Source organism: Equus quagga, chromosome 2 (genome assembly GCF_021613505.1).
Source record: "Equus quagga isolate Etosha38 chromosome 2, UCLA_HA_Equagga_1.0, whole genome shotgun sequence".
NCBI lineage: Eukaryota > Metazoa > Chordata > Mammalia > Perissodactyla > Equidae > Equus > Equus quagga.
In genome coordinates this window covers 63,777,085-63,795,908 of record NC_060268.1, presented here as the reverse complement: position 1 = coordinate 63,795,908, position 18,824 = coordinate 63,777,085, and the positions used below count along the sequence as shown (strand labels likewise).

The 18,824-nt window shown below is 36.5% G+C and overlaps 2 protein-coding genes across 3 annotated transcripts in view; one reads left to right on the top strand and one right to left on the bottom strand.

Annotated features, from left to right (window-relative positions):
- Positions 1-9,319, bottom strand: part of LOC124232348 (leucine-rich repeat-containing protein 49-like) — a 136,219-nt gene extending 126,900 nt beyond the window's left edge. For both annotated transcript variants that reach the window (XM_046649303.1, XM_046649311.1), the window contains exons 1-5: positions 9,099-9,319; positions 8,375-8,431; positions 6,223-6,310; positions 1,450-1,647; positions 1,003-1,105 (exon numbers count right to left, since the gene is read on the bottom strand). In XM_046649303.1, the coding sequence (XP_046505259.1) occupies positions 1,003-1,105; positions 1,450-1,647; positions 6,223-6,310; positions 8,375-8,431; positions 9,099-9,146 (494 nt within the window). In that variant the 5' untranslated portion in view covers positions 9,147-9,319. The remainder of the gene's footprint in view (positions 1-1,002; positions 1,106-1,449; positions 1,648-6,222; positions 6,311-8,374; positions 8,432-9,098) is intronic.
- Positions 9,185-18,438, top strand: LOC124235144 (THAP domain-containing protein 10-like; the record flags this gene model as incomplete). The annotated part of the gene is given in 6 exon segments (XM_046652753.1): positions 9,185-9,996; positions 9,998-10,058; positions 12,450-12,542; positions 16,604-16,718; positions 16,721-16,750; positions 16,861-18,438. Coding segments are annotated over 6 exon segments (1,308 nt in total), but the record flags the coding sequence as incomplete, so codon positions are not given.
- Positions 18,439-18,824: the final 386 nt, after the last annotated feature.

Genomic DNA, 18,824 nt, shown 5'->3' with positions numbered 1-18,824 from the left:
TTGCTGTCGGGTGTGCGCATCTAAGCTACGCAGTTTGCTTAACAATTTGCTGTCAGGTGCGCACTGGTAAGCTAAAGGTACGCACAGCAGAGGTGGTCTCTCTGCTGGTTATACACTAAGGTAGGGTTGGGATCCTTCATCCACCATTCTTTTGCAGATACCTTCCAGATTTAAAGATGGGGACCAAGTCCTAAATTCAAAACCTTTTATTGAGAGCCTATTTTGGGCCAGGCTCTGTTCCAGGTGCTGGGGATGCAGAACTGAACCAAACTCCCAGTGCTTATGGAACTTATACTCTAGGAGGAGGAGACAGACAACAAACATAGGTAAAATATTTATTATGTTAGAGGGTGACAGTGCTAAGAAGAAAAATAAAGCAGAGAAGAGGGACTGGGGACTGTCAGGGTGGAAGGGGTTGCAGCTTTGGAGAGGGTGGCCAGGGAAGGTCATCCCTGAGATGATGACATTTCAGTAAATACCTAAAGAAGGTAAGGGAATGTGCCTACAGCTCTGTGGAGGAACTGCATTCAGGGAGAGGTAACAGCAAGTGCAAAAGCCCTGAGGTGTAAGCATGCTTGATATACTCAAAGAGAACAAGGGGGCAGATGTGGCTGTAGCAGAGTGAGTGAAGGAGAGATTAGGAGGAGATGATACCAGTGAGGTAACAGGGAACTCGAGTGGCTAGGGCCCAGAAGCCTGTGTGAGGACTGTATCAGAAAGTTTTTTCTATCCTAAAATCCATTTCCAACAATGTCATATTTTAGAATTGCTATAGAGCTCTTTCAGAGTATTGTCAAGTTCTTTTACATTATATAGATATAAAATTCCTCCCCATACCCCTGGAGGGATAAATAAAAAATTGGTAACTGTGATTATACCTAGGCAGGAGAACTATACAGCTGGAGAACGAGAGGAGGGAGAGAGACTTCTGTACCTTTCAAATCTTGTACCATGTCTATGTATTATCTAGTCAAAAAATAAAAGAAAATAAATTGTCCTCACCTTTCTAGGGTCAACCTGTCTGAATAAAGAATTTTCTCTTCAGAAGAACGTTGGAGAATAGGAAATGATGGCATTGATGAGCTCACCAAATTAATATGATCACCTATTGAAAATGATATACAAATTACTTGATTAAGAAAAACCTTTAAAATCATGAAACTAAAGTCATCTTATATTTGGAGGACTCTGGCACATACAAATATCTTTGCTAGAAAGTATACTTTCCATAGTTCTCCATATTTGAAATTAATTGCTAAATTCGAGTTTGCTTCTTTCCTCCTCAAACCTAAACCATGTGTTCTGTGTGTGCCAGAAAGTTTTCCCTTGCCTTAGAGATTGGCCCTGTAAGTACAGCACTACTCTAGTGCTATCTTTATGCCTTTAGAACCCTGACTCCTACTACTAAGTTTTAACTCTCCTATAACTGAGATGATAGTCCCTCATTACCAGATACATTGGGGCCAGCACTATGACAGCCCTGCCGGATTCTGGACTTTGAAGGTGTCTGAATGGAAGAATCTCCAAATGCTGATAAGGAGCTCGTGGTAGTTTTCATTTCCAGCCCACATAGTTCTGTCACGTTTGTTGTGGATGAGATGCATGATGATTTATTACGAGGCGAAGGGCTTATTACTCTTCCATCTCCTTCAAAATATCAAAAAGTTTATCACAAAGCTACACAATACATGACTTTGCTACAGGAAATACAGAGAAAGTACTTGTGGATAACAAATGTAAACCTCGTGTCATCACGTTTTCTTTGTATGTTCAGCTGCCATGAGTAAAGAATACTGCAGAGACCAAAGTGAACGTCACTAAATGTTGTACATTTGTAGTTAGGGTCCACAGGGTATATGACACTCCTATGAGGTTTACAGGCTGTTGGTTAGATATTGTCCCTGCCATTAAGTAGCTTTCAATCTAGTGGACAAACACATATGAAATTAACAAACTATACAGAACAATATACATAAAATGAAGAATAAAAAACACCTGTTTATATATTCACATATAAAGTGTATCTGATTATCCTTCACTTAATGAAGATGGTTACAGACGGGTTTTGGGGAGATGGATATTAAGATGTATTCTAAAGACCCAGAAGAATATAGAATGGTCAAGAGGAAATGCTAGGAAATTCCAGAAATGAGGTAAGATTTGAGTCATGGGTCAAAGGTGACAGTTTGAACACCAGAGGAAATCTACTGTATTTTCCTCTACAAAGAGAAAAATCTCCTGAAAGCAGCAATTGACGTTAAAGTGCTTGAGGGGAGCAATGAGCAGTAAAGTAGAACCTAAGGTTGCCACAGAACTCTGCTGCTTAAACTGAACAATGAGGTGAAAAGATGAAACTAAATCTAGGAAGCTAACATACTCTTTGGGAGGCCGTCAGACAACATGACGACAACTTAAAATCAAGTTCCATATAGACCATATTAATGAGCTGCAAAGTAATCGTATTTGCTAGCTTCTCTAGGTCTGCAGGGCGTAAACCAAAGTATCACACACTTAGATTTTTCAACAAAATAATTAGTGCTCACATCCCACTTTTCTGAATATCATGAAGTATCAAGATAACTGATAATGATGATCTAGAGTACAAGCATTCTGAATTGACATCATGTTCACCAATGAACCGGTCTTGTGACGTGACCAGCTGCTGGCAGGATACCCAAGGAAACAGGATTCAGTAAACCAATGTGGAAATCAAAAATCAGATGGTTAAAAAAACAAAACAAAACAAAAACCTTTAACCAATTAAAATTAACTGGTCAGCTAAAGATGATAAAAGAAAAACTGCAAATAATAGATAAACCCAATTTCTCTTGTTAGTATCAGAGTTAGGTTTTTTGAATTATTTTGTTAAGTCTTCAAGCCAATTCTCAATTCAAGAGGCAGATTTAAACATTAGAAGATTTGAGATGTAAAGGTAATAACTGAAGAATAAATTTAATTTACACTCAGTGAATACAGGAATTTTACTCTGACATTTTTCAGCACTTATTATACACAGAGTCATAACCACTATCCACATGATGAGTTTACTATCACAATCAGTGTGATATACATCTTAACAATAAATAGCAAGAGATAAGAATGATTAGGTAGAAAAGCCTTAAAATCTAGAAACAAGATCTTCTAAATGACTGGGAACTAGAGTGATCTGTGGTTGAAACATTGACATATTTATGTGGATACATAAATACCTATACATATACACACACACATATATATATATGTATCAAATACCCACACACATACACATATATATATATATATGTGGGTGTTCATATATGACTACAGAATGGTCAATGAACACCCACATAAATATATATGTGGGATGAAACTACCTTACTACGTGGAAAATTTTGTTCTTGTTGCTGAGGAAGATTTGCCCTGAGCTAACCTTTGCGCCAGTCTTCCTCTATTTTGTGTGTGGGTTGCTGCCACAGCACAGCTGGCGAGTGGTGTAGGTCCATGCCCAGGATCTGAACCCGCAAACCCAGGTCACCAAAGTGGAGTGTGCGGAAGTTAACCACTACGACACCAGGCCAGTCCCTGGAAAAATTTTAATTGAAACATTTCCTCTGTTAATTGCTTATTTTGTATATGACTATTTAACTTACCAGATATGTAGCCCTTGTCTTCTCAATTAAATTCATAAGCTCCTTGAGAGATAGACCTCACTTTACATTCTTTATATTCTTGGTAAAATCTAAATTCAGTAGCCAATCACTAAATTAATTAATTGATTTTCCAATTTACTGAGTTAATTGGAAATCTGTTTTGTATATATTATTTTTGTTAAAAAAGAAAATCAGAAATTCTTGCATTTTAGTATAAAAATGCTGAATGAATTCTTTCATAATTAGGATCTCACAGTGTTAAGCAGCATATGAATACATTTGGTAAAAATCGTCACGGTACTGCACTTTAGATACACAGATATCCATCTGTGGGTGGGTAAATGGATGGGTAAGTGGATGGACGGACAGATAGATGGATGGAGGGGTGGGTGGACAGACAGATGGGTGAATGGCTTGCTGGCTGGCTGGCTGATATAGTACATTGCAATAAATGTGTGTCCACTCAGTACTATCTTTGAGATTGTTTTGGTAAACAATATCCTGATTCTAGATTTTCCAGTGATTTATCATGATCTTAAGAGTCAAGCACTGTCTCTTCCTTTCTATACCCACATTCTGGAATTCTTAATTAAGCAATTCAATCAATTAAGGTCTGGTTAACTGAGATTTTACTGTGTAGTATTCCCTAGAGTATCCGGCTCTTACAAAATCTCAAAGATAGAGGGATTAACTCTTAACAATATTCTAAAAAGCCTAAAGGAAATCACATACCAAGTTTTGGACTAATCAGCCAAACTAAAACATCAAGTTTTTTTTACTTTGGAATGAGAGTACCATTGGTTAATTTATACTGACAAGCTATTATAAATGTTCAAGTAATTTTGAAAAACATAGAAAAATAAAAAGTGGAATGAAATTAATTACAATGATTGGGTATTAGGATGCAGTTTATTAGAGGTCCCCAAATTTTTCCTGATAAAGTGCCACTTATAATTTTTCCAGTTTTATGCCTTTAGAGGTAGAATAGCGAGTACACAAGTCAAGAAAATAGCTCTAAGCTGTGTGGCCTTCTTTACATGAAACTGCCTGGAACTATGGAGGAGGCACATTTGGAAACAATCAGGTACAAATGAGTAGTCTATCACAGAAAATGATTTTTAATAAAATATTTTAATGAAAAAAAAATTAGGTTTATTTTTCCCTGAAGAATTCATTTGTATTTTCTAGGTCATTACTTATGTATAAGACTTTATTCATCTCTCAGGTTCACAAAATTCAGTGCCTCCATACTATTCCTTACTGGCAAATATCTAGTAATACGTACTTTACCACTTAAATAAATTTACCTGGCCAGCCAACCACAAATCTGTACACCAACTTCCTCCTCTGACTCAAGGAAAGCTTGTGAAAAATATCTGATTCATGATTTAGAAAAGAAACTTAAGGTATTATTATTAAAAATGTGAAGAAAATTCACAATGCAAACATAAAAAATCCTAGTTGAGAATTTCGAAGTTCACTTCTATAAGTCTGTGCCTAAAACAGCGCCTGGCACATAAAACACATTCAATAAATATTGAACTGAACCAAAGAAGGGAAGACAGACGCTGTAAAACTGCATTGTAAAACTGCAGTTAGGTCGATGCCACGTCCGGCAATCGGCCAAGACAGGAGTGTAGGATGCAGGAACGAGAAAAGGCATGTCAGATTAGATGGGCCCAAGAGGAAGGTCCAAAAGTAACAAAACAAAAAGGGGAAACTAATCGGTATTCAAAACCACCATATGTTCATGCACTAATGAGACGAACAATCCAAAGAGGCCTACACCAATCAGCCCTCCCATACAAACTCCCAGCGGGGGAGGATGGCACTGTACGTAAGGATGCTGTAGTGCTTAACACCAGCACATTACAGATATCCAACAGTTGTTAGCAACTCAGTAACAACTCAAATGTGCCAAAGGAAATTTCTCCTTGAAATAAAAAATACGTGTCAGAAATATAACCAGATCATATAAGGCAGTATTTTTAAAAGGGTGGTCCACAAACCACATCCATCAGAATCACTAGAGACATTATTAAAATGCACACTTTCAAATCCCAGCCAAGACCTACAATATCAGAATGGGGAAGGGGAAAAATGGAAGGGGAGCACTAAAAATCTGCTCTTCTAACAAGATCAGAGGTGATGTACACTAAAGTTTAAGGCCTTTGATATAAAATATCTATAACTCTATGTGCTAGTAAGGGAAAGGGATTGTTTCTTTCTACTCCTGACTTTCCACTCTTTCCACTGTTCCCGTATTTCCTAAAGATCTGTGTTCCTATCCTCTTACTTTCACTAATTAGCAATTCTTCCTAGTTTTAATACAGTATTTGGAATATTCTCTCCCACTCTCTTGTGCATAGCCAATTCCTAAACTAAAATACAATAAATTTTTCTGCATTGGAAATAATCTACTATGCTGTGTATATAAAACCAATTCTGATTTAAACAAATATCAAACCAACTTGGTAACCAATGAACCATTTCATTTTTAATTCAAGTCTATTTGGATCTAGAAATTCAACATTATTAAACAATATTACTTAGAGACGATAAACCATATCTGGTCTCTACTCACTGACAATACCTTGCCTACTTGAGTAGTTTCTTTCAAGGTCATGTTGTAAGAGTCGACCAGGGAATGATGGTGTTTCTTTATGTAGCTTGAATTCAACCTAAACAACATTATTTAAGGAAAAAATATTTGGAGAAGAATTTAACAATAAGTAATGAAGATAATTATAAAATAACATACAATAACTGATATACACTACAACACAGATGAACCTTGAAACCATCATGCTAATTGGAAGAAGTCAGACACAAAATGCCACATACTCTATGATTCTATTTATGAAATATCGCTAATAGGAAAATCTATAGAGACACAAAGCAGATTTGTGGCTACCGGGGGGGTGGCGGAGGGGGAATGGGAAGTGACTGCATAATGGGTACAGGGACTCCCTTGGGGTGACAAAAAGTTCTAGAACTAGATAGTAGTGATGGCTGCACAACATTGTGAGTGTATTGAATGCCACTGATTTGTACAATTTAAAATGGTTAAAATGGTAAATTTTATGTTTTATGCATTTTTTACCACACACACACAAAAAATCAGAGTCAATCTCATGAGGTCAAATGAAACCATCCTCCAATCTGAGGCACTCCTAATTCCTCCATACCCTCACCACAAATACAGTGAATAAAAGAATCATTTTCTCAAAAACAAAAGCAAAAACATACAATAGAAACCAAATTCTATTAAGAAAAAAATCACTTGTTTTTATCATTAGGACTCCTTTAAGAGTCCAACTATAACATAATAAAATTGGATATCTACACCCTATGAGAAGAGTTTTCTCCAAATTGATTTTAAATTATTTGATGGGGGACTGAGAAAAAAAACCAAAACAACTTCTCATGACTAGCCACAAAAAAAAAAACCCTAAATACATATCTTAAAAGAATTATGACGCTTCTGATTCATCCATACTATAAACATTCCAATAGCATTATATCCTTATGATTAGGATTAGGATTAGTCTTATGATTAGCTAAAGGCATTTTCTCAGAACATATGTCCACACAAGAGGAAATGAACAGTTTGGAAAGAACTTGGATGAGGCACATAGTTCCTAGAAACACATTCTAATGGTAGAATAGGATTTGTCCAGTGAAATCAATTAGCAAAGCTTTGGAGGGAATCCATTATGTCCAATTATAATAAAGAATATTTTCAATTTCTTTATTTGCTATTTACTTATTTGTTCTATATATGCTACTTATTTATTAATTTTTATTATTTGCTGTTTATACGCTATTTATTCAAGATGACCAAATGGTCTGTTTTCCACGTGTTCATTTTCATATACTTCATGTAATCAACTGCTGCCTCTTTGACTAATGGTGTCCTTTGATCCACCCTCCTCACGCCCCTCCTCACGCCCCTCCTTTCATGCTGTTCCCTGTAAACTCTGCCCTTCACTATAGAGCTCCTCCAGTGGCATCTATTTAACAATTTTCTTAGGAAAAAAACTGAGTTGTGATGGTTGGAGGAGTCCAACTTGGACAAAGGAGAAAAAGTTGTGTTGTGTCTTGAGACACAGTTGTATAGGAGGTGCGTGAGTATGTTTGAGCACCGAGGTGAAACAGGAGGGAAAGAAAAACACGTGTATCTAAAAAATCAAGTCAAAAGTCAGAAATTATGTAAATGCCAGGGATATTACGGGCAAATTGGGAAAAGAGAATCTCATGTTCATATTTTAACTTCTAAAGAGCATTAAGCCTAATATATTTCCACTAATAATCTATTTTTCTTCTCTGATTTTAAATGGGATGTGTAGATATGTTCCCCCAAATTATTATATTTTATCTACTATAAGATTCCATCAGTAGTAAGACATACCATCATTTTACCCACTACTAAGAAAGAAGAAACTTTCCCAATTAAACTATTATGTGCCATCAATTTTAAGAAGGATCCACATTTAAGAAATGTTAAAAAAACAAAAATAAAAACAAAAAAACCTTACCTCTTGTAATTGGTGAAATAAGATTCAGTTCTTAAAAAAGGGTTTTTGGTTTTATGTAGGCAGAACATAAAAATTAGCTTCATACTGGAGACCAAAGTAAATACACTTAAAATGTCCAAGTCAGACTCTACTCTTTATATCATGCTATTTATGTAGAATACAAAACAACTTATCTTCAATATAAATACAAATCTGCTGAAATCTTACTTTGTTTTTTTCAGGAAGCGATGATGTTTGAATAACCAGATGAAGCCCACAGTTCACCTGCAATGTAAAAATTAAACCATAAAATATGCTCTTAACTTAAACACACATACACACACACATTCTTCCCCAAAATAATACAGATAAAGACATAACAAAAAATTAGAATAAAACAGAATGCTTGCTTTTCTCTGTTTCTGGTAAATTACCATGTTCTGAGGATTTGCTGAAAACAATAAAATTGCAACCAAGAATTAAAAGGTTTCACTGTGATTCATTTTCCAAAATGTCTGCAGCAATTTAACCCTCTACTCATCACGTCAGGCTTTTGACATTGCCATTTCAGGTCTAAGTAAATATCTCAATGGGACAAGTGAAGGGGGTGGGAGTGTCTGTTAATAATAAATTCTTTCCTTAATTAAAAAAAAAAAAGAAAAGAAATTGACTGGTTAAAGGAATTTAAATGAACCTGAGCCTTTCACAGCAGACCAGCTCCACCTTCCGGGAAGCCAAGATCCTGGACAAGACTTTGAATACCCATCATACAATGTTAAATGCCCTCCAAGTGCCTTGGTCAGTCCACGAATCTCAAGCCTCGGTCAGACAATAGCTTGAGTAGACTCAGCGGTCCTGGTCCCAATATTACAGCCCATCACCTAGGACAAAGACGCCAGTCAGAAAGGACGATTCGAATGGGAAAAAAGAGAAAGCAGGAGACCCAACCTACGTTGTTCGTAGCCCGGCCAGAAACGGAGCGGTATTTCCCAGGAATCATGGTAGGAGACAGTCCAAGATCTGTGGGATCTGCCTTAGAAGCGACGCTACAGCAGAAATTCAGAGGCCGAAAGGGGTCATCTCCCAGGTAACCCGCTCAGGGGTTACCATGGAAACTACCGTTTCCGGTCTGGTCCTCTCCCAAATCAACCGGCCAACACAGCCGTTAGCGCATCTGGCTATATTTGGGGGCACCCGGTGCGTGAGCACGTCCTCGTTCTGTTTTCCTGGCCTCATAAAAACAGAGTGGGAGGACGAGGAGGAGAAGACCGGGAAGAGGCTGGCCACCTCGGTAGCCGTGACAACCACCACTTCCGGTTCGTTCCTCTTTACGGCCCACCTCGGCTCGGGCCGCGCGAAATTCGTAACCTGCTGCCTGCTGCCGGCTGCTCTCTGGGGAAAACTGCGACGAGGACGGGGAGGAAGCTATCAGAGACTCGGGTACCGTCGCCTGTGGGGCCCCAGGTCGGCGTTTCCGGGGGCCGGAGCCAGGGCGAGGAAAGCGGCCCGACGCGGCGGGGACGGGGGAAGGGAGGACCGCCTCCCCCGGCCGCGGCTCGGAGCGCGGGCGTGCGGGGGCCTGGGGATCCCGGCTCGGCCGCCGTCCTGCCGGCCCGCCGCGTGGCCCCGCTCTGCGGCAACACCCCCAAGTCCGGGAAGTCGCTGTTCCGCTTCCCCAAGGACCGAGCCGTGCGGCGGCTGCCGCTCCACTGCGTGCCGGGCAGTGAGCCCTCGCTCATCTGCTCGGACCGCTTTGCTCCCGCCTGCTTTGACGTCTCCGATTGTCCAGAAGAGCCTGCCTTCTCGCAGCGCCCGAGGCTCGTAGCAGGCGCCGTGCCCACCGTGCACAGGGGCCTCCTCAGCACCCAAGGCGGAAGAAGAGGGAGACCGAGCAGGCGGCCTCCCTTTAAGCGTTGATTACACTTACTTTGCATCTGGTCACTACCATCTTCTTCCCCACTTCCCATCTTAAAGAAAACTTCCTAGACTTCTTTGAGGTAATCAAACTTCAGCCCTATCACCATACACAGGTTAGGTTATGACTCAACTGGATCTAAAGAGTGTTCATTTCTAGAGATGGGAAGAGTTCACCAAGAAGTGAAGTGAACTGATATTTTGGCTTTTAAACATTTTATTTTTTCCTTTTTCTCCCCAAAGACCCCCGGTACATAGTTGTATATTCTTCGTTGTGGGTCCTTCTAGTTGTGGCATGTGGGACGCTGCCTCAGCATTGTTTGATGAGCAGTGCCATGTCCGCGCCCAGGATTTGAACCAACGAAACACTGGGCCGCCTGCAGCGGAGCATGCGAACTTAACCACTCGGCCACAGGGCCAGCCCCCTACAACCCATTTAGAATTGATTTTTGTGTATGATATGAGATAGAATTTAAGTTTCATTTTTTCCCAGATATACTCAATTGATTCAGCATCTTTTATTGAAAAGACTAGCATTTCCTCATCACCTTGCAGTGTTAACTTTGTCATTGTATGGGAGGCAAACTTTTCCTTCTACCCTTCTTGGCTCTTTGGCTGGTCTGGTAATCAAGTTGACATAAGACAGGTGAACAGGAGAAAAACAAATTTAATTACACACATAGAGAAACCCCATAAGAATATGAGACATAGGGCAAGTCAGGCAGTTGGGGCTTTTATGCCATCCTGAGCTGAGGAATGGGATAGTGGCCTGGGACTTCAAAGGGGAGGAGGGTAATTCACAGGACAATAAGTAGGGTAGATGTTTGGTAATTAGATGTTTGCCCTGGCTTACAGATAGGTCATTCAGATAAAAAGTTCTGTCTGAGGGCCAGCCCAGTTGCATAGTGGTTAACTTCACATGCTCTGCTTTGGTGGCCCAGGGTTCACTGGTTCAGATCCTGGGCATGACCTATGCACCGCTTATCAAGCCATGCTGTGGCACACGTTCCACATATAAAGTAGAGGAAGATGGTCATGGATGTTAACTCAGGACCAGTCTTCCTCAAAAACAAAAGCAAAAAAAAAAGAAAAGTTCTCTCTGGTAATAGTTCTCTTTCTGGGCCAGGGCCCCTATCTAAATTCTTTTAAGTGTCAAGGGAGAGGTAAAAGTTTTTCTTGAATTGGCTAGGTCTTGATTGCCTTCAGCTCTAAATAGTCCACATGCCAAAGTGGCACATTTTGGGGAGGCTTGTTCTGAACCCCTTCATCATAAGTCGTGTCAGTATACATATAAGGCTATTTCCACATTCTGTTCTGTTCTGTTTGTCTGTTTGCCTATCCTTGTATCATTATCACAGTGTCTTAATTACTGTAGTTTAAATTAAGAATTAATATCCATTGATTAACTCATCTTATTCATTTTCATGGATGTCTTGGCTATTTGCGGCTATTTAAATTTCCATATATATTTTAAAATTGGCTTTTCAATTTCTACAAATTATCTACTGGTATTTTGATTGAGATTGCACTAAATTTATAAATAAATGTGGGGAGAAAGGGCATATTGACAATATTGATTCTTCCAATCCATGAACATAGGGTATACTTCCGTTTATTTGGGTTTTTGCATTTCTCTTAAAAACATTTTATGGCATTCCATTTAGAGATCTTATACATCTTTGATTAGATTTATTCCTATTTGATTTTGCTATTATAAATAATAATATTTAAAATTTTATTTTCTATAAATATATGTAGATAAATTGATTTTTATTGACCTTTTATCGAGAAACCTTGTTAAACTCATTTATTAATTCCAGTAATTTATAGATTCTTTGGGACTTCCTACATGTTTAAAAAATGTCTGCAAATAGTTTTTGATGTTCATGCTTTATCTTATTCTTCCTATTGCACTAGCTAGAACCTCCAGGACAGTGTGGGGAACATAGGAGTGATGGGGAATCCTTTCCTCATTTCCATTTTCAGAGGGAAAGTCTTTAATATTTCACCATTTTATATGATTTCTGCTATAGTTTTTTTTTGTAGCTGCTGTTTATCATAAAAAGAAATATTCCTCTTTATTCCTAGTTTTTGCTACAGATTTAAATCATAAATGATGTTGAATTTTATCAAATGCTTTTTCTGAATCTATTAATGGTCATATATTTTGTTTATTATTCTGTTAATGTGGTGAAATGTATGCCTGGTTTTGAGATATAGAATCAAACTTCCAAGGCTGAAGTAAACCCAATTTGGCCAAGGTGTATTATTCTTTTTTGATGTTGCTTAATATAATTTGCTAATATTATAGTTAGGATTTTTGTGTCTGTGTTTATGAGCAAAATTGGTCTATAATTTTTCTTTCTTGAAATGCTGTCTCAGGTTTTAGTATCAAGATTATGCTGGGGCTGGCTTGGTGGCGCAGTGGTTAAGTTTGCATGTTCTGCTCTGGCAGCCCAGGGTTCACCGGTTTGGATCCCAGGTATGGACCTACGCACTGCTTATCAAGCCACACTGTGGCAGGGATCCCACATATAAAGCAGAGGAAGATGGCGATGGGTGTTAGGTCAGGGCCAATCTTCCTCAGCAAAAAGAGGAGGATTGGCGGTGGATGTTAGCTCAGGGCTAATCTCCCTCAAAAAAAAAAAAGACAATGCTGCCCAATTTGGAGTCATTCCCTCTTTTATAATTCTCTGGAAAAGTTTCTATAAATTGTCATTATATATTCACTAATAAATTTGGTATTAATATTTGGTAGAATTCACTGAAAAAGACATCTCATCCTGGAGTTTTCCTTGTGGGAAGATTTTTAATTATGGATTCAATTTTTAAAATAGTTGTAGGGTTATTCAGAGTTTTTTGTTTCTGTTTCCATTTTGATAAATTTTTCTAAAATTTTGTCAGTTTAATATGTTTTCAAATATATTGACAAAATTATTCAAGATAATCTTTTACCTTTTAAAGTTCTGTATGATCTGTAGTAATTGTTGCTTTTTCAGTCTATTTTTCCCATGATCTGCTTCACCAGGTGTTTATTTATTTTTATTAATCTTTTCAAAGAATGAGCTTTGCCTTTTTGATCTCTCTGGATGGTTGTTGGGGTTTTTTGTGTGTAAAGAAGATTGTTGCTGAGCTAACATCTGTGCCAATCTTCCTCTGTTTTATGTGGGATGCCACCGTGGTTGGATGAGGGGTGCTAGTCTGTGCCCAGGATCCAAGCCTGCGAACCCTGGGCTGCCTACTTAACCACCTAAGAGGAGTGTGCAACTTAACCACTACACAACCGCACCAGCCCTGCTCTCTGGTATTTTTTTTCATGTATTTCTATTTTTTATTATTTCCTTCCCTCTACTTATTTTTTTCAGCTTTTATTTTCTCCTTGATAGGTTAGATTTATACATTACTGAGCTAAATGATTAACATGAACCTTTTCATATCTGTTTTTCTATTAAACAAACTTATTAAAAAGTGAAAACTTCACTTAAACACTAGGATATCCTTACGTATTCAGATGTGCTATTTCACACAAGAATACTTTATAAATAACTAACTTGCTTATGTGAAGACTAAACATTGAATTATCAAATATTTCAAATTTTGCCCAAGTGCTTAAATTTTTTTAAAGATTTTCAGTATTTTTTGAATTATTTTTTAAGGCTTAATTTTTTTAGAGCAGTTTTAGGTTCATAGCAAAATTGAGGGGAAGTTAGAGAGATTTCCCGTATACCGCCTCCCCCACACATGCATAACCTCTCCCACAATCAACATCCCACCAGAGGGTATGTTTGTTACAACTGATGAGCCCACGTTGACACATCATTATCACCCAAAGTCTGCAGTCTGCGTTACATTTCACTCTTGGTCCCTCTACTTTTAAATTTTTTATTTCCTATTCTTCCTTTAACTTCTTGAAAGTGAAATTAGATCACTGATTTTCAGAATTTTCATAGAGAATGTCAGATGGGGCAGCTGTTTCACAGGCTTATTTTCCGAATGTAGAATTCACTAGAGTGGTATTGTTAGAGGAAAAACTGACTCCTGAAATGGGGATACAGTAGAAATATTTTGTGAAATACTTTTTTGCATGATGTTAATGATTCCAACCTAAAATAATCAAGCCTAATTAATTTTTCTATACTATTATGTGTATTTAAGACTATAAATTCCCAAGTGTGGTATTAACTGAATCCCACAAGTTTTGGATATAGGATATTTTTATTATTTAGTGTAAAAATATCTTCTAATTTCCACTTAGTTTTATCTCGATTCATGGATTGTTTAGTACTATATTTGAAAATTTCCAAACATATGAGCGTTTTATAATTATATTTTTGTCATAGATGTCTAGGTTAAAGAATATACAACATATGGATTGTGGCCAGAGAATATACAACATATGAATTTAATCTTCAAATTTATTGAAACTTGTATTGGGTCAGTAACAGAGGTCAGTTTTTGTAAATGTTCTGTATGCACTGGAGATGGATGTGTGCTCTGCAGTTGGGTACACTGTTCCATATATGTCTAGTAATCATGTTCTTTAAATTTCCTATATCCTTATGGAACTTTTGTCTACTTATTGTATTAGTTATGAGAGAGGCATGTTTAAAATCTTCCACCAATTTTGTGTTGTGTATTTTGGAACTATGTTATTAGTGATATCACGCTAATACTATAGCAACGCTAGCTTTCTTTAGGTTAGTGTTAGCATAGTACATCCTTTTACTTTAAATCTTTCTATATCCTTCAGAGTTTAGACATTTCTCTGTTTTGTAGTTGCCCATTTGAGAAAAATGTACTTTTTTCCTCTAGCTGAGTACTCCTAAGGTTTTCCTTTGTTTTCCAGTTTTACTGTAATGTGCATAGGTACAGTTTTGTTTGTTTCTATCTTGACAAATACAAATAGTACTTTTGCAAAACCATGTCTTAATGCCTTCTATCTATTTTGGCAAATTTTCAGATGTTATTTGTTCAGATATTGCTTCTGTCCCATTTCTCTCTCCTTTCCTCTGGGACTACAATTAATAGTGTATGTTATACTTTTTCATCATATCCACCAAGTCTCTTATGATCTTTTCTATATTTTTCATCCTTTTTTCTCTCTCTGCCTCATTCTAAATATTTTCTTTTGAGTCATGTTCCAGTTGATTAACACATATCTGGAAATTCTGCCTCTTAACCTTGTAATATGAAGAAGTAATCAGATATGTGCACAAAAGATTTATGTTCAAAGATTTCCAATAATATGGTTTGTTTTAATAAATTAGTATATCTGTACAATAGAACATGTACAGCCATGAAAATTATGACTTAGAATATTTAATAACATACAAATATGACATATATATTAAAGGGGAAAATTAGATTATAAAACATATCATCCCAATTTTTTTTAATGCATAGAAAAAGACAAAAAAATGTACCAAAATATAAATTTGTTAGCTATGGATGATGAGATTATGGCTAGTTTTTAGGATTTTTTTTTTTGCTTCTCTTTATGGTACCTATTTTACTCAATGATATAACATATTGTTATAAAGGGAACCAAAGTTATTTTTTAAACCCTGATTAAACAATTCCTAAAACTCTGTTTTATTAGGTGTATATCTGTTTTGTAAAGAAATCTGTACTTATTCTAGACTTTTATAATGCTTGGCTTAGAAGTAGATGTAGCCAGTGGAAATTAGTCATAATTTTATAAGGACAAATAAAGATAAGACTTAAATTTTCATTTAAATCCTCAATAATATTAGGTGTAATTATTCATGTTACAAAGGGGCTCTTCACAAAAGTTTCTTCACAAAGTTCTTTTAACTTGAGTATTAATAGTCTGTGTTACAGCAGCCCAAAATGCCTGCTAACATATTCTTTCAGTAGTCTCATGGCGGTTGCTACTACCAGGGCCAGAGGTAAAATTACAAAGCACTTTAATTTTGTTTTCACTTCTCTATCACTTCTTATTTTTTTCTTCCCATAGTCCTCTTACACTTTCAAGATGTCTTTTCCTGTCCTCTTCCACATGATTTCTAGGTACTAGAAATCCTCCTTCTTTGTACCTCTTACTTCCCCCACAAATGAAAATTTCCATTTCACATTGTAATTTTTCTCAGGCAAGAATAAAAACATTAAAGCCAATCATGTTATTTTATTAAAGTATTTCCCTGCAAGGTATGAAAGTGATGATTAGGCTTTCTAGAATAAGGCTACTATTGTGATATTCAATTCTGGTAATATTATCTCTTCCAGCTGTTGATTTAGGAAAAAAATAGTGAGTTGTAAGCAAATAGCTTAATAGCTTATAGATTTCTGCTTGACTAGAATTCTTAGTAATTTATGATTTAGAGATAGTAAAGAACAGTATGGCAGAGTTCTTAAGTACTTGGACTATGGTTCCAGCTTGCCTGGGTTCAAATTCCAGCCTTCCTATTATGTGACCTTGAAAAGTATTATCTATACTCTTTCACTACTTGTAACTTTCGAGAGATACAACCATATAAGGTGGGTTTACCTTTGATATAATTCTCCTCTGATTAATATTTTTAGATTACATGTGAAAATGAAGTTATACAAACACAAATCCGTGCTGATAATCTATCTAATGATGTCACTTCAGTACCTACTCACTGTGAAGAAGGCCCAGTGCATAAAAGTACACAGATTTCTTGAAAAGGCCCCCTCACCATAGTGTGGGTATGTTTTGATTCTCCAGTTGATTGATCAATTGAATTGATCTTTTGTATATGAAAGATAAATGAAAAGCAAAGTCTAACTCGTAGGTAATTGTGTTTATTCTCTTTCAGGTGTTCAGGCCAAAGTGAAAGTGTTTGGAAAACAACTATGTAATGCATCTCCTCAGACTGGTGAATTGTGGCCTAGAACTTCCTCTCTCTTTGACATTTACTCCAGTGACTCAGAAACAGATGCAGACCAGGATATCAAGAGTGAGCAGAGTGATTAATCTTATATAGCTGTGCAGGTGAAAGAAGAGATCTGTTAAAAACACAGCGTCAGATGACTTGATGTGCTATAAGTTTTCAAATCTTTGCTAACATAATTATCTCTTTGCTCTTGTATATCTTTCACTTCGAGATAATTTGACAGTTGAGTATCAGAAAATTTGTTTAGTTCTAAGACAAAAATTTGCCTGCTTGCCAAGATAATGAAGATAATCCTGCCCAAAACCTCCCCACCTCCCACTTTCACCTTCTTTTTCTTTTTATCTTTTTGGTGGTAATCAGGTTATAAAACAAAACTAAATAGCAACATTTCCAGACCAAGATTAAGCCTTGAATATTTAAGCTTAGTTCAGAAGCAACACTCATATGGGACTTATTTGACATTCACGAGTTACAATGCCACTCTCCTTCTAAATAATGTGAAGATAAAGAGCAATAATAGTGAACACAGCCAAGTCTGATACTATAAAATGATTTTGGGGTAAAGCCAGGACAATTACTCTTGATTATTATTTTCTGTGTTATTTGTTTATTGGTGTGTTCATTTGTAATACTATTAGATCTCTGGATCAGTCCCTGTGAGCATTTCTGGTGAAGCTATGGCTCTCACAGAAAATTTTCAAAGGGAATCAATTTAGAGTTAGAGTTTCGTATGGTTAGATTACCTTGTTAATGAAATCTACTTGCATGAGTTCCTATTACAAAAAATCAATTAGCTTGACTAATTTAGATTGAAATTATTGACATCATGCAAGAAAAGATATTACATTTCTAACATATCCCCATTTCTGGGATTAGGTTTTCCTCTATCAATACCACTCTACTGAATTCTACGTTTGGGAAATAAGCATGTGAAATTTAGCTGCCCCATCTGCCATTCACCAGGAAAATTTCTATGGCAACTTTGTACCATGAAGTAATTTGTTACAATGGTTTCTAAGAAACTTACTATAACTCTGATCTTCTATGGAGAATAGTAAAAATAAAAGTCTATTTTACACCTCACATGTCTTGTTAGTTCTGCATGATTGGAAGAACTTGCATACGTTTTATCCTTGAAGGTTTAAATAATACACCAAAGTGATTTTCTTCAAAAACTAATTTCATGTCTGACTTAATTTGAACAGTGTAATTCTAATAAAAAGAATAATAGAATTAAGTATTAATAGAAGTTGTGAGCCTGAACAATGATTATGTAAACAACAAAGCATTATTATTATTATTGCTGCTGCTTTGGCTATTTTATGTTTTAAGAGAGCATTATGTTTTAAAATTAAGCATATAAATCTTCTGAAGCTAAATACGATCAGTAAGTACCTACTGTCCCTTGAGCTTTGAAACAGCCCATCTCTCTAATTCAAAATGTAATGAATGTTATCTGCCCATTCATCCCCAAATTTCACTCCCATGAGTTTACTTCATTTCCACATATTAAACAACTTTGACAGCCATAAGAGCACTTTATTAATTATTTTTTTTCCTGTTCAGTTAGGGTTTTTTCTCTTACCAATTGAGAATTTATATTTGGTTTGTTGATTCACGTGATTTTATAGTATATTATATAATGTTTCACTACCTTAAAATAAAATAAAATACTGGCTTCATTTTAAGTTAAACATAAGGAACTTATAGTTTATATAATACTGTTGGCTTTTTACATAAGCATTTTCAATTATCTTAATTTGTTTTGGTGTCAGATGAGTTTAATGGAGGGAAAAAAAGTTAGATTTACTTCAACACCTCCCATATCATTCTTCATTTATTTATTTATTTATTAAGTACTTATTAAACATACTCTGTGCCAGACA